Here is a 12,197-nt window from a genome sequence, read left to right as displayed (position 1 = left end):
TAGTTCAGTTCTAGTTCAGTTCTAGTTCAGGTTCTGTTCAGTTCTAGTTCAGTTCTAGTTCAGGTTCTAGTTCAGTTCTTAGTTCCGTTCTAGTTACAGTTTAGTTCAGTTTCAGTTCCGTTCTAGTTCAGTTCTAGTTCGTTCTAGTCAGTTCTAGTTCAGTTCTAGTTCAGTTCTAGTGTCAGTTCTAGTTCAGTTCTAGTTCAGTTCTAGTTCAGTTCTAGTTCAGTTCTAGTTCAGTTCTAGTTCAGTTCTAGTTCAGTTCTTAGTTCAGTTCTAGTTCAGTTCTAGTTCAGTTTCAGTTCAGTTCTAGTTGTTCTAGTTCAGTTCTAGTTCAGTTCTAGTTCAGTTCTAGTCAGTTCTAGTTCAGTTCTAGTTCAGTTCTAGTTCAGTTCTAGTTCAGTTCTAGTTCAGTTTAGTTCAGTTCTAGTTCAGTTCTAGTTCAGTTCTAGTTCAGTTCTAGTTCAGTTCTAGTTCAGTTCTAGTTCAGTTCTAGTTCAGTTCTAGTTCAGTTCTAGTTCAGTTCTAGTTCAGTTCTAGTTCAGTTCTAGTTCAGTTCTAGTTCAGTTCTAGTTCAGTTCTAGTTCAGTTCTAGTTCAGTTCTAGTTCAGTTCTAGTTCAGTTCTAGTTCAGTTTAGTTCAGTTCTAGTTCAGTTCTAGTTCAGTTCTAGTTCAGTTCTAGTTCAGTTCTAGTTCAGTTCTAGTTCAGTTCTAGTTCAGTTCTAGTTCAGTTCTAGTTCAGTTCTAGTTCAGTTCTAGTTCAGTTCTAGTCAGTTCTAGTTCAGTTCTAGTTCAGTTCTAGTTCAGTTCTAGTTCAGTTCTAGTTCAGTTCTAGTTCAGTTCTAGTTCAGTTCTAGTTCAGTTCTAGTTCAGTTCTAGTTCAGTTCTAGTTCAGTTCTAGTTCAGTTCTAGTTCAGTTCTAGTTCAGTTCTAGTTCAGTTCTAGTTCAGTTCTAGTTCTAGTTCAGTTCTAGTTCAGTTCTAGTTCAGTTCTAGTTCAGTTCTAGTTCAGTTCTAGTTCAGTTCTAGTTCAGTTCTAGTTCAGTTCTAGTTCAGTTCTAGTTCAGTTCTAGTTCAGTTCTAGTTCAGTTCTAGTTCAGTTCTAGTTCAGTTCTAGTTCAGTTCTAGTTCAGTTCTAGTTCAGTTCTAGTTCAGTTCTAGTTCAGTTCTAGTTCAGTTCTAGTTCAGTTCTAGTTCAGTTCTAGTTCAGTCTAGTTAGTTCTAGTTCAGTTCTAGTTCAGTTCTAGTTCAGTTCTAGTTCAGTTCTAGTTCAGTTCTAGTTCAGTTCTAGTTCAGTTCTAGTTCAGTTCTAGTTCAGTTCTAGTTCAGTTCTAGTTCAGTTCTAGTTCAGTTCTAGTTCAGTTCTAGTTCAGTTATAGTTCAGTTCTAGTTCAGTTCTAGTTCAGTTCTAGTTCAGTTCTAGTTCAGTTCTAGTTCAGTTCTAGTTCAGTTCTAATTCAGTTCTAGTTCAGTTCTAGTACAGTTCTAGTTCAGTTCTAATTCAGTTCCAGTTCGATTTGACTTCCAATCAAAAGTTTGACCCCGAATCGAACTCAAATTTTACTTATAGTCGAAGTGATTGAAAATCGGTTCGAAATCATTTTGTAGTAGAAATTGATCTTTATTGAAAGTTTTCTCAGATTTTGATTCATTAAAGAAATATTTTATCAAAAATTTTCTGATTCTTTTATTATAGGGCAACACCGCTATGCATTATGCTGTTTCGCATGGTAACTTTGACGTTGTATCCATATTGTTGGATTCAAAGGTTTGCAACGTAAACCAAATGAATAACGCAGGATACACCAGCGTTATGCTCGTTTCATTGGCAAAATTGAAAAATGCAGAACATCGTACCGTCGTTGAACGACTGTTTCAGATGGCTGATGTCAATATACGAGCTAAAAAGGTAGGTAACGGATGGAAAACTTTTTCGGAATAAATGAAAATATGTTTTATTCAAATATAGCATTGCCAAACAGCTTTGATGCTAGCTGTGTCGCATGGTAATCTGGAAATGGTTCAACTACTATTGGCAGCTGGAGCTGATATTAATATACAAGATGAAGATGGCAGCACTGCTCTGATGTGTGCTGCCGAACATGGTCGCAGTGATATTGTTAAACACTTACTAACTCATCCCGATTGTGATTCATTAATACAAGATGTGGTAGGTTTTATATTGTGTAAACTTTTGGTAATTTTTTTTTTTTAATATTTCTTTATTTCCCTTTAGGATGGCAGCACCGCTTTTAAGATCGCCTGGCAAGCGGGCCATCGTGATATTGGCATTTTCTTGTATGTCCATGAGCAAATGTTGCGCAGCAAAATGCCCAACCGAGGTGAAAATTTGACCTTAAAACGCAGTCCACCCGCCACTTCACCACGTTATACCCACAAAAGGCAGCCCTCTAAATAAGGCATTTGAAGAAGGTTCATTTATTTTGAAATATTTGAATTCTGAAAAACATTATTTAAAAGCCAGTGTTAAGTTAGTTAAACAAACGAACAAAGTTTTTTAGTTTTTAATTTATTTAAACTCAATTTAAAGCATTTTGAATGCCAGATAAATTTAATAAATAATGAAAACGAAAATTGCAAGAAAACACAGAAACACCTGTTGATAAGAAGCCTCTACATTCCAATCCTTTAAAAATTAAAGCAATTAGTTCGAAATTTCAAAGAACTAAGGACAACGAATCAAGCGATCAAACGATAAAATAGGTGTTTTCTAAATAATTAAGAACATTTCTTTAAAAAAAGCGCACAATTGCATAATAACAAATTTTTGCATAATATTTTTTCTTAAATAAAAGCACAAATAACAATTCTACAAATTTTATAAAAAATAATTAACAACACAAGTCCCTCCAATAAATGTTTTTAAAAGCATGAAAAATTAACACAAAAACAAAATCGGGTTCTTAAACAAAATCTATTAACTTAAACGAAATTCTAAATTTAAGAAAATTTTAACACAAAAAAAAAAAAAAAAAAAAAAATTACAAAAAAAAAATAAGAAAAAATTTCTAAAAGTTACAAAAAATTAATACAAAATTTTACTTACTAATTTATATAACCAGGCATTTGTTTAAATATTTTTTTAAGTTTAAAAACGTTAAACGCTATTTTTAATTTAGTTCTAAAATTTAATTAAAATTTAGTTTAAATTTAATTTTTTTCGTTTTAAGTTTTAATTTTAATAATTTTAAATAAATATATCTAAAAAAACCAACAAAACTCTTGTTAACCCCACAAATCATATCAAAAACAAATGACAAATCTATTGGCAACAATTTTTTTTATGGAAAATAGTGTTCATCCTAAGTAGTTTATTAATGTTTAAAATAAAACAAATTTTACTTAAGTAGTAGAGATGCAACACTTTTTCTTTAATATTTACATGAAAAAGCTAAAAAAAAAAAATATTACAAATTTTTAAATAAAAAACAAATGTATTCTGTAGTTTTAAATATTGTTAAAAAAAATATAAAAAATTTTACCATAAAAACAAACAAATACTTTAAATTATTTTATAGTAGTTTTAATAAATAAAAAAGAAACATTTTGAAAAATATAAAAAGTGAAATTTTAATCTTAATTTTCCCTTATAAACTGTCTTTAAGTAGCAGAAAATGTTTCTTAAATCAACACCTTGCATTAGAAGCTAATTTCATTCATTACGTTTAACTAAAGATAATATCACCAATTTATAAAGCTTGGCAACACTGGCATTTCCATACAGTTTGTAATTTAAGTTCATACCTTTCATTTGAGTCTAATTTCATTCATAATACTTCAGTACTTTTAGAGTTATAGTCCTTTAAAGAAAGTCACTAAAACACCGCAAATTTATACACATTGGCAACACTGGCAAAAGAAATTTTATAAAAAAACATATTAAAAAATTTAATAGCTAGCGATTGACATAAGTTTTAAGCAAAACCGCTAAGAATTTTCAAAGTTATAGCCATTTAAAAAATTCCTCAATATAGTAAGTTTTCTAAACCTTGGCAACCCTGTTACTGCAATCACTACTTTATAGTTAACTAGAGTAAATTATAATCCAGCGATTGCCACCAGTCTCAAGCAAATCGGTTAAGTATTTTCCAAGTTATAGCCATTTTTAAAATCCCTTTATTTACCCAATTTCCTAAATATCGGCAACCCTGTTACTACATGGTGTCAGCGCCATCTATTGGTTGGGTATAATTGTTTTTCTGCAAGTGAAAAAATTAGGGAAAAATAGACAAATTTTCAAAACGCTATAACTTAAAAACTACTTAACCGATTTCGATAAATTTTATATGCTATGATAGCAGATAAATTCAAAATTTTAAAACTTTAATTTCCCGAGTTGCCAGATTGCTTGTTTTGTTATATTTTAAAGAGAATGAAACACTACTTCCTAATGCTATAACTTTGTTATTATTTGATTGTAACTTTTAAAATTACAGTTTCTAAATAGCAATAAATTCAAGCTAAACAACACAATTTAGATTTCCAGAGTTGCCCTGCGCTTTTACTTAAAAAGTGCAAAATTTCGAAAATTGTTTTTTTACAAAGAAGTAAATATGTGACACAAAAAGACAAATTAACAAAACGGCATAACTTTAAATGTACTGAACCGATTTCGATAAAGTTTATGCAAACTAATAGGGAATACAATTTAGATTTCAAAAATTTATTTTGGCAGAGTTGCCAGATTGCTAGATTTGTTGTATGGTATACATAAAGAATAATACTTCAAATGGCTATAAATTGTCTATTAGTTGATTCTACATTTTAAAATTATTGCTTTCAAGGTCAGAGGAATCAAAGAAAACAAAAAAGTTTGGATTACCAGAGTTGCCAACAGGTTACATTAAAAAATTTCTAAAATTTTTTAAATATGCTAAATATTTACAATTGGAGACAAGATTTTAGTTTTAATTAGTTACTTTGACTAAATTATTACAAAATTTTATTTAACAGAGTTGCCAGCTTGTTTAAAATCAAATTTTTACAAAATTATAAGGCGGCTGCTGTTTTTTAAGGTGTAAAGTTTAGAATTTGTAATTGAACCTGTCTTATTAAGCCAAATCTAAAAAATCATTTTTTTCTATAAACAACTTGGCAACTCTGCCCGGAAAATATTTGAGAGTTAAGTACGGAATCTTAGCTAATCAAAACAATCATTAGAAAATCTTTATCTATTCACCTTTAAATGTTTAGCCCTGAAACGTAAGTGTACTTTATTTAACAATAAAATCAAAAATAACACTCTGGCAACCCTGGTGAAATAAATTTTATACAACTACAATTTATGGCCTACAATATGATATATATCTCAACAAAATCGGTTCAGTAGTTTTTAAGTTATAGCGTTTTGAAAAATTGTCTCTAACGACCATATTTTTTTGTTTGCCGAAAAACAATATACCCCAACAATAGATGGCGCTGTACCGATGTCGTGACAGGGTTGCCACATTTTGAAAAATGTAACAAGATAAGGTATTTTTAAAATTGTTATAACTCCGGAAATACTTAACCGATTAGCTTGAAACTAGAGTCAAACGCTAGCTAATAATTTATACTATTTATTTTAGATAAAAATTATTCCACCAGTGTTGCCAGACTTTACAAGTTTGTTCATATTTATTAACTTTTTTGAAATTACTATGACTTGTGAACTACTTAAGCAATTAGCTTGAAACTGACGTCAAACTTTAAATAATGATTTCGTCTATTTGTTGTATGAAATATTTGCTTTACCAGTGTTGCCATATTCCATAAATTTGTTATATTATTAACCAATTAGTTATTTTTTGCAATGTTATAACTTCGAAGCTATTTTAGCGTTTAGGTTGAAACTACATTCAAACACTAGACAATATTTTAGGCTAATTGTTTTTTCTAAAAATGGTATTACCAATGTTGCCAGATTATATAAATATATTACATTATATAAACTTTTTGAAATTGCAATAATTTTGATACTACTTAAGAAATTTGCTTAAAACTAACTTCAAACGATAGATATTAATTTAGGGTATTGGTTTTATGCAAACTTTGTCTAACCAGAGTTGCCAAATTTCAAAATTTTGTACTATTATTAACAAAATAAGGTATTTTAATAATTGTTATAACTTTGAAGGTATTTAACTGATTTGCTTGTTATAACTTTTGAAATACTTAACCAATTTGCTTGAAACTAAAGTCCAACGCTAGCTAATAACTTATTTGATTTGTTTTTGTAAGGTCTTGGTCAAGGGTTTTATAAACTAGATTTTAAAGGTAAGCGTGTAACAGCTTTTACAGTGGATCCATTGGAAACACAAGAGACCATGGTGCACATAGAGGCGTATATTCTTTGCCTGAGGTACAGAAATGCCTTAATAAGAGAAAAGGTAAAATATTATAAAGTTATTTTTTTAAGAAATTGTTCATTCTCTCTTACAATTTTTAGTTTTTGGTTCTTTAAAGCCTGGATTATTTATCGTTGTGGCTGATGATGGTGAGAATCTATGATTATGGTGTGATCACCATCAGGCTTTTTAAACATCGTATAAAACCAATACAAATAGAGATATACTTAAGATAATAACAATAATATGAAATAAAGATACAAATAAACAAAATTTTTTAGTCTTTTATTCAGTTGGAAAATTGAAAGAATTCCACTTCAGTTTTAGATCAATTCTTTTCAGTTCTAGTTCAGTTTTAGTTCTGTTATGGTTCTGTTCTTGCCTTGATTTTTTGATTAAATATTAGTCTCAGGTCTACTATGAGTGCATTTTCAGATTCAGCTTAAGTACTAATCTTGAACGTAAAATTTTTGGAGCTCTAGGCCTCAAGACCCCGATATAATACCACAAATTGATTAAAATAAAAAAATTTCGGGAATTTTGATGAAACATTGGTCCCAAGTCCATTCTGAGTCCATTTTTGGATTCAGCATGCGATTTTACCAGAAAGGTGAGTTTCCAGCCAGATTCGGCCAGTAGTTTCCGAGTTTGAAGCAAAAATAAAAAAAAAATCAGAAATTTTGATGAATGTTGGACCTAGGACCCATACTACAACAAAATTTCAAATTTATTTTTTTGTTTGCTTTTATCTCGAAAACTACTGGCCGAATCTGGCTGGAAAGTCACCTTTCTGATAAATTCGCACGCTGAATCCGAAAATGGACTCAGAATGGACCTAGGTCCATTGCTTCATCAAAATTCCCGAAATTTTTTTAATTTGTACAATTTGTGCTGGTATTTCGGGATCTTGAGGCCGAGTGAGGCAGAAATTCGTCATTTAAGACTCAAATCTATGCTGAATCCGAAAATGGTTTCAGAATTGAGCTAGGTCCAATATTTCATAAAAATTTCAGAACAAAAATTTTGAACCAAATATCCCACGAAATTTCTTTTCGCATCAAGATTTTGCAAATATGTGAGGTTCTTGTCTAGGCTAGCAAATGTTTCAATAGTCAAGACAAGAACCCCCAAATATAGAGGAAATTTTGAGATAACAATAAATTTTGTGGTAAAATCGGTCGGAAATTCTGTTCGGAAATTTTGATGAAATATTAGTCTCAGGTCCACTATGAGTGCATTTTCAGATTCAGCTTAAGTACTAATCTTGAATGTAAAATTTTTGCAGCTCTAGGTCTCAAGACCCCGATATAATACTACAAATTGCTTAAAATAAAAAATTCTCGGGAATTTTGATGAAATATTGGTCCCAGGTCCATTCTGAGTCCATTTTTGGATTCAGCATGGGATTTTACCAGAAGGGTGAGTTTCTAGCCAGATTCGGCTAGTAGTTTCCGAGTTTGAAGCAAAAAATAAAAAAAAAAATCAGAAATTTTGATGAATGTTGGACCTAGGACCCATACTACAACAAAATTTCAAATTTAATTTTTTGTTTGCTTTAATCTCGAAAACTACTGGCCGAATCTGGCTGGAAAGTCACCTTTCTAGTGAATTCGCACGCTGAATCCGAAAATGGACTCAGAATGGACCTAGGTCCATTGCTTCATCAAAATTTCAGAAATTTTTTTACTTTGTACAATTTACGCTGGTATTTCGGGTTCTTAAGGCCGAGGGCAGCTGAAATTCGTCATTTAAGACTAAAATCTATGCTGAATCCGAAAATGGTTTCAGAATTGAGCTAGGTCCAATATTTCATAAAAATTTCAGAACAAAAATTTTGAACCAAATATCCCACGAAATTTCATTTCGCATCAAGATTTTGCAAATATGTGAGGTTCTTGTCTAGGCTAGCAAATTTTTCAATAGTCAAGACAAGAACCCCCAAATATAGAGGAAATTTTGAGATAACAATAAATTTTGTGGTAAAATCGGTCGGAAATTCTGTTCGGAAATTTTGATGAAATATTAGTCTCGGGTCCACTATGAGTGCATTTTCAGATTCAGCTTAAGTACTAATCTTGAATGTAAAATTTTTGCAGCTCTAGGTCTCAAGACCCCGATATAATACTACAAATTGCTTAAAATAAAAAATTCTCGGGAATTTTGATGAAATATTGGTCCCAGGTCCATTCTGAGTCCATTTTTGGATTCAGCATGGGATTTTACCAGTAAGGTGAGTTTCCAGCCAGATTCGGCTAGTAGTTTCCGAGTTTGAAGCAAAAAAAAAAAAAATCAGAAATTTTGATGAATGTTGGACCTAGGACCCATACTACAACAAAATTTCAAATTTAATTTTTTGTTTGCTTTAATCTCGAAAACTACTGGCCGAATCTGGCTGGAAAGTCACCTTTCTAGTGAATTCGCACGCTGAATCCGAAAATGGACTCAGAATGGACATAGGTCCATTGCTTCATCAAAATTCCCGAAATTTTTTTACTTTGTACAATTTACGCTGGTATTTCGGGTTCTTGAGGCCGAGTGAGGCAGAAATTCGTCATTTAAGACTCAAATCTATGCTGAATCCGAAAATGGTTTCAGAATTGAGCTAGGTCCAATATTTCATAAAAATTTCAGAACAAAAATTTTGAACCAAATATCCCACGAAATTTCATTTCGCATCAAGATTTTGCAAATATGTGAGGTTCTTGTCTAGGCTAGCAAATGTTTCAATAGTCAAGACAAGAACCTCCAAATATAGAGGAAATTTTGAGATAACAATAAATTTTGTGGTAAAATCGGTCGGAAATTCTGTTCGGAAATTTTGATGAAATATTAGTCTCAGGTCCACTATGAGTGCATTTTCAGATTCAGCTTAAGTACTAATCTTGAATGTAAAATTTTTGCAGCTCTAGGTCTCAAGACCCCGATATAATACTACAAATTGCTTAAAATAAAAAATTCTCGGGAATTTTGATGAAATATTGGTCCCAGGTCCATTCTGAGTCCATTTTTGGATTCAGCATGGGATTTTACCAGAAAGGTGAGTTTCCATCAAAATTCCCGAAATTTTTTTACTTTGTGCAATTTACGCTGGTATTTCGGGTTCTTAAGGCCGAGGGCAGCTGAAATTTGTAATTTAAGACTAAAATCTATGCTGAATCCGAAAATGGTTTCAGAATTGAGCTAGGTCCAAGATATCATAAAAATTTCAGCACAAAAATTTTGAACCAGATATCCCACGAAATTTAATTTCACATCAAGATTTTGCTTATAAGTGAGGTTCTTGTCTTGGCTAGCAAATTGTTCAATAGTCAAGAAAAGAACCCTCAAATGTATAGGCATTTTGTTAAAGTCGTGACCATATCTAATGAAGCTTAGAAACCTGGAGTAACGCACTTTTCAACTTACCTCTGAATATTTAGATTTTCCAAGAATTAAACTCTTTTCATTCTGATATTTAATTCTATCATTTTCCTTTATTTAATATATAAACTTAATACTTATGCATTTGTAATTAATATTAACAATAACATTATATTTATAGTTTTATTTAATTAATTAACAGAAAATAAACTTAATTATTTTATTAAATTAAGCTATCAACTAGTTATACCTGTAGGGTTGATGAGTTTGTGCTGATGTTTGTAATATCCAAAAATATTGGTGTCACACCCACCTTAAGGCATACAAATCGGCTAAGAATCACTTTCTGAAATTTGGCATGAACGCTTCTTTTGGTCCAAGGACAAACGCAATTGAAAATGGTTGAAATCGGTCCATTATTTCACCTAGCCCCATACAACCATACCCACCGAATATGGCTTTTGTCCTCATAATTATGTTAAATGTTCTAGTATCGGTAAAAAAAACTATTACATAAATATAAATCCCACTAATTTGCCCTAGCCCCCATGCATCCGGACCTTCCGGTTTATAAATTTTAAGCAAATCGCTTGGATAGTTCCAAGTTTATAGCAAATTTAAAGAAGTTTATAAATTTTAAGAAATTTGTAAAGTCTGGCAACACTAATAAAATAATTTTTACATAAAACAAATGGCTTAAATTATTAGCTAGCGTTGGACTTTAGTTTCATGCAAATTAGTTAAGTATTTCCAAAGTTATAACAAGCAAAACAGTTAAATACCTTCCGAGTTATAACAATTATTAAAATACTTTATTTTGTTAATAATAGTACAAAATTCTAAAGTAAGGCAACACTGGTTAGACAAAGTTTGCATAAAACCAGTATCCTAAAATATTACCTATTGTTTGAAGTTAGTTTTAAGCAAATTTCTTTAGTAGTATCAAAATTATTGCAATTTAAAAGAGTTATTTTAATGTAACATATTTATAAAATCTGGCAACATTGGTAATACCATTTTTAGAAAAAACAATTAGCCCAAAATATTCTCTAATATTTGAATGTAGTTTCAAGCTGAACGGTTAAATGGCTTCGAAGTTATACCATTGCAAAAAATAACTTAATTGGTTAATAATATAACAAATTTGTGAAATACGGCAACACTGGTAAAACAATTATTTCATACAACAAATAGACAAAATCATTATCTAGCGTTTGACATCAAGTTCAAGCTAATTGCTTAAGTAGTTCCAAAGTTATAGCAATTTAAAAAAATTTTAATAAATTTGCACAAATTTGTAAAGTCTGGCAACACTGGTAGAATAATTTTTACATAAAACGAATGGCCTAAATTATTAGCTAGCGTTTGACTCTAGTTTCAAGCAAATCGGTTAAGTATTTCCGGAGTTATAACAATTTTAAAAATACCTTATTTTGTTAAATTTTTCAAAATGTGGCAACCCTGTCACGACATCGGTATAGCGCCATCTATTGTTGGGGTACATTGTTTTTCGGCAAACGAAAAAATAGGGTCGTTAGAGACAATTTTTCAAAACGCTATAACTTAAAAACTACTGAACCGATTTTGTTGAGATATATATCATATTGTAGGCCATAAATTGTAGTTGTATAAAATTTATTTCACCAGAGTTGCCAGAGTGGTATTTTTGATTTTATTGTTAAATAAATAACGCTTACGTTTCAAGGCTAAACATTTAAAGGTAAATAGATAAAGATTTTCTAATGATTGCTTTGATTAGCTAAGATTCCGTACTTAACTGTCAAATATTTTCCCGGCAGAGTTGCCAAGTTATTTATAGAAAAAAACTGATTTTTTAGATTTGTCTTAATAAGAAGGATTTAATTAAAAAATTTCAACTTTAGACCTTAAAAAACAACAGCCGGCTTAAAATTTTCTTCAAAAGTGACCTTAAGCAATCTGGTAACTCTGTTAAATACAATTTTGTAATAATTTAATCAAAATAACTAATTAAAACTAAAATCTTGTCTTCAATTGAAAATATTTAGCATTTTTTTTAGAAATTTTAGAAATTTAGTTTTTATTCATGTAACCTGTTGGCAACTCTGGTAATCTAAACTTTTTGGTTTTCTTTGATTCCTCTGACCTTGAAAAGCAATAATTTTAAAAGGTAGAATCAACTAATTGTTAAGTTATAGCAATTTGAAGTATTATTCTTTATATATATAATATACAACAAAACTAGCAATCTGGCAACTCTGGCAAAATACATTTTTGAAATCTAAATTGTATTCTCTATTAGACTGTATAAACTTTATCGAAATCGGTTTAGTACATTTAAAGTTATGCTGTTTTGAAAATTTGTCTTTTTGTGCCTCTTTTGTACTTCTTGGGAAAAAACAATTTTCGAAATTTTGCACTTTCGAAGTGAAAGCGCACGGCAACCCTGGAAATCTAAATTGTGTTGTTTAGCTTGAATCTTCTGCTCTTTAGAAACTGTAATTTTAAAAGT

General features: G+C 30.6%; 1 protein-coding gene across 1 annotated transcript in view; it reads left to right on the top strand.

Annotated features, from left to right (window-relative positions):
- LOC119606139 (KN motif and ankyrin repeat domain-containing protein 1) overlaps nt 1-2,964 on the top strand; it is a 59,234-nt gene extending 56,270 nt beyond the window's left edge. The window contains 3 exon segments of the mRNA XM_037959537.1: nt 1,696-1,908; nt 1,969-2,169; nt 2,236-2,964. Of these exon segments, the coding sequence (XP_037815465.1) occupies nt 1,696-1,908; nt 1,969-2,169; nt 2,236-2,418 (597 nt within the window). The 3' untranslated portion in view covers nt 2,419-2,964.
- Nucleotides 2,965-12,197: the final 9,233 nt, after the last annotated feature.

The sequence above is a fragment of the Lucilia sericata genome, unplaced genomic scaffold (genome assembly GCF_015586225.1).
Source record: "Lucilia sericata isolate MDLA Ls3-8-SP2 unplaced genomic scaffold, ASM1558622v1 Contig000555F_arrow, whole genome shotgun sequence".
Lineage (NCBI taxonomy): Eukaryota > Metazoa > Arthropoda > Insecta > Diptera > Calliphoridae > Lucilia > Lucilia sericata.
Note: the sequence above shows the minus strand (reverse complement) of the source record. Positions and strands in the feature narration are given on the sequence as shown.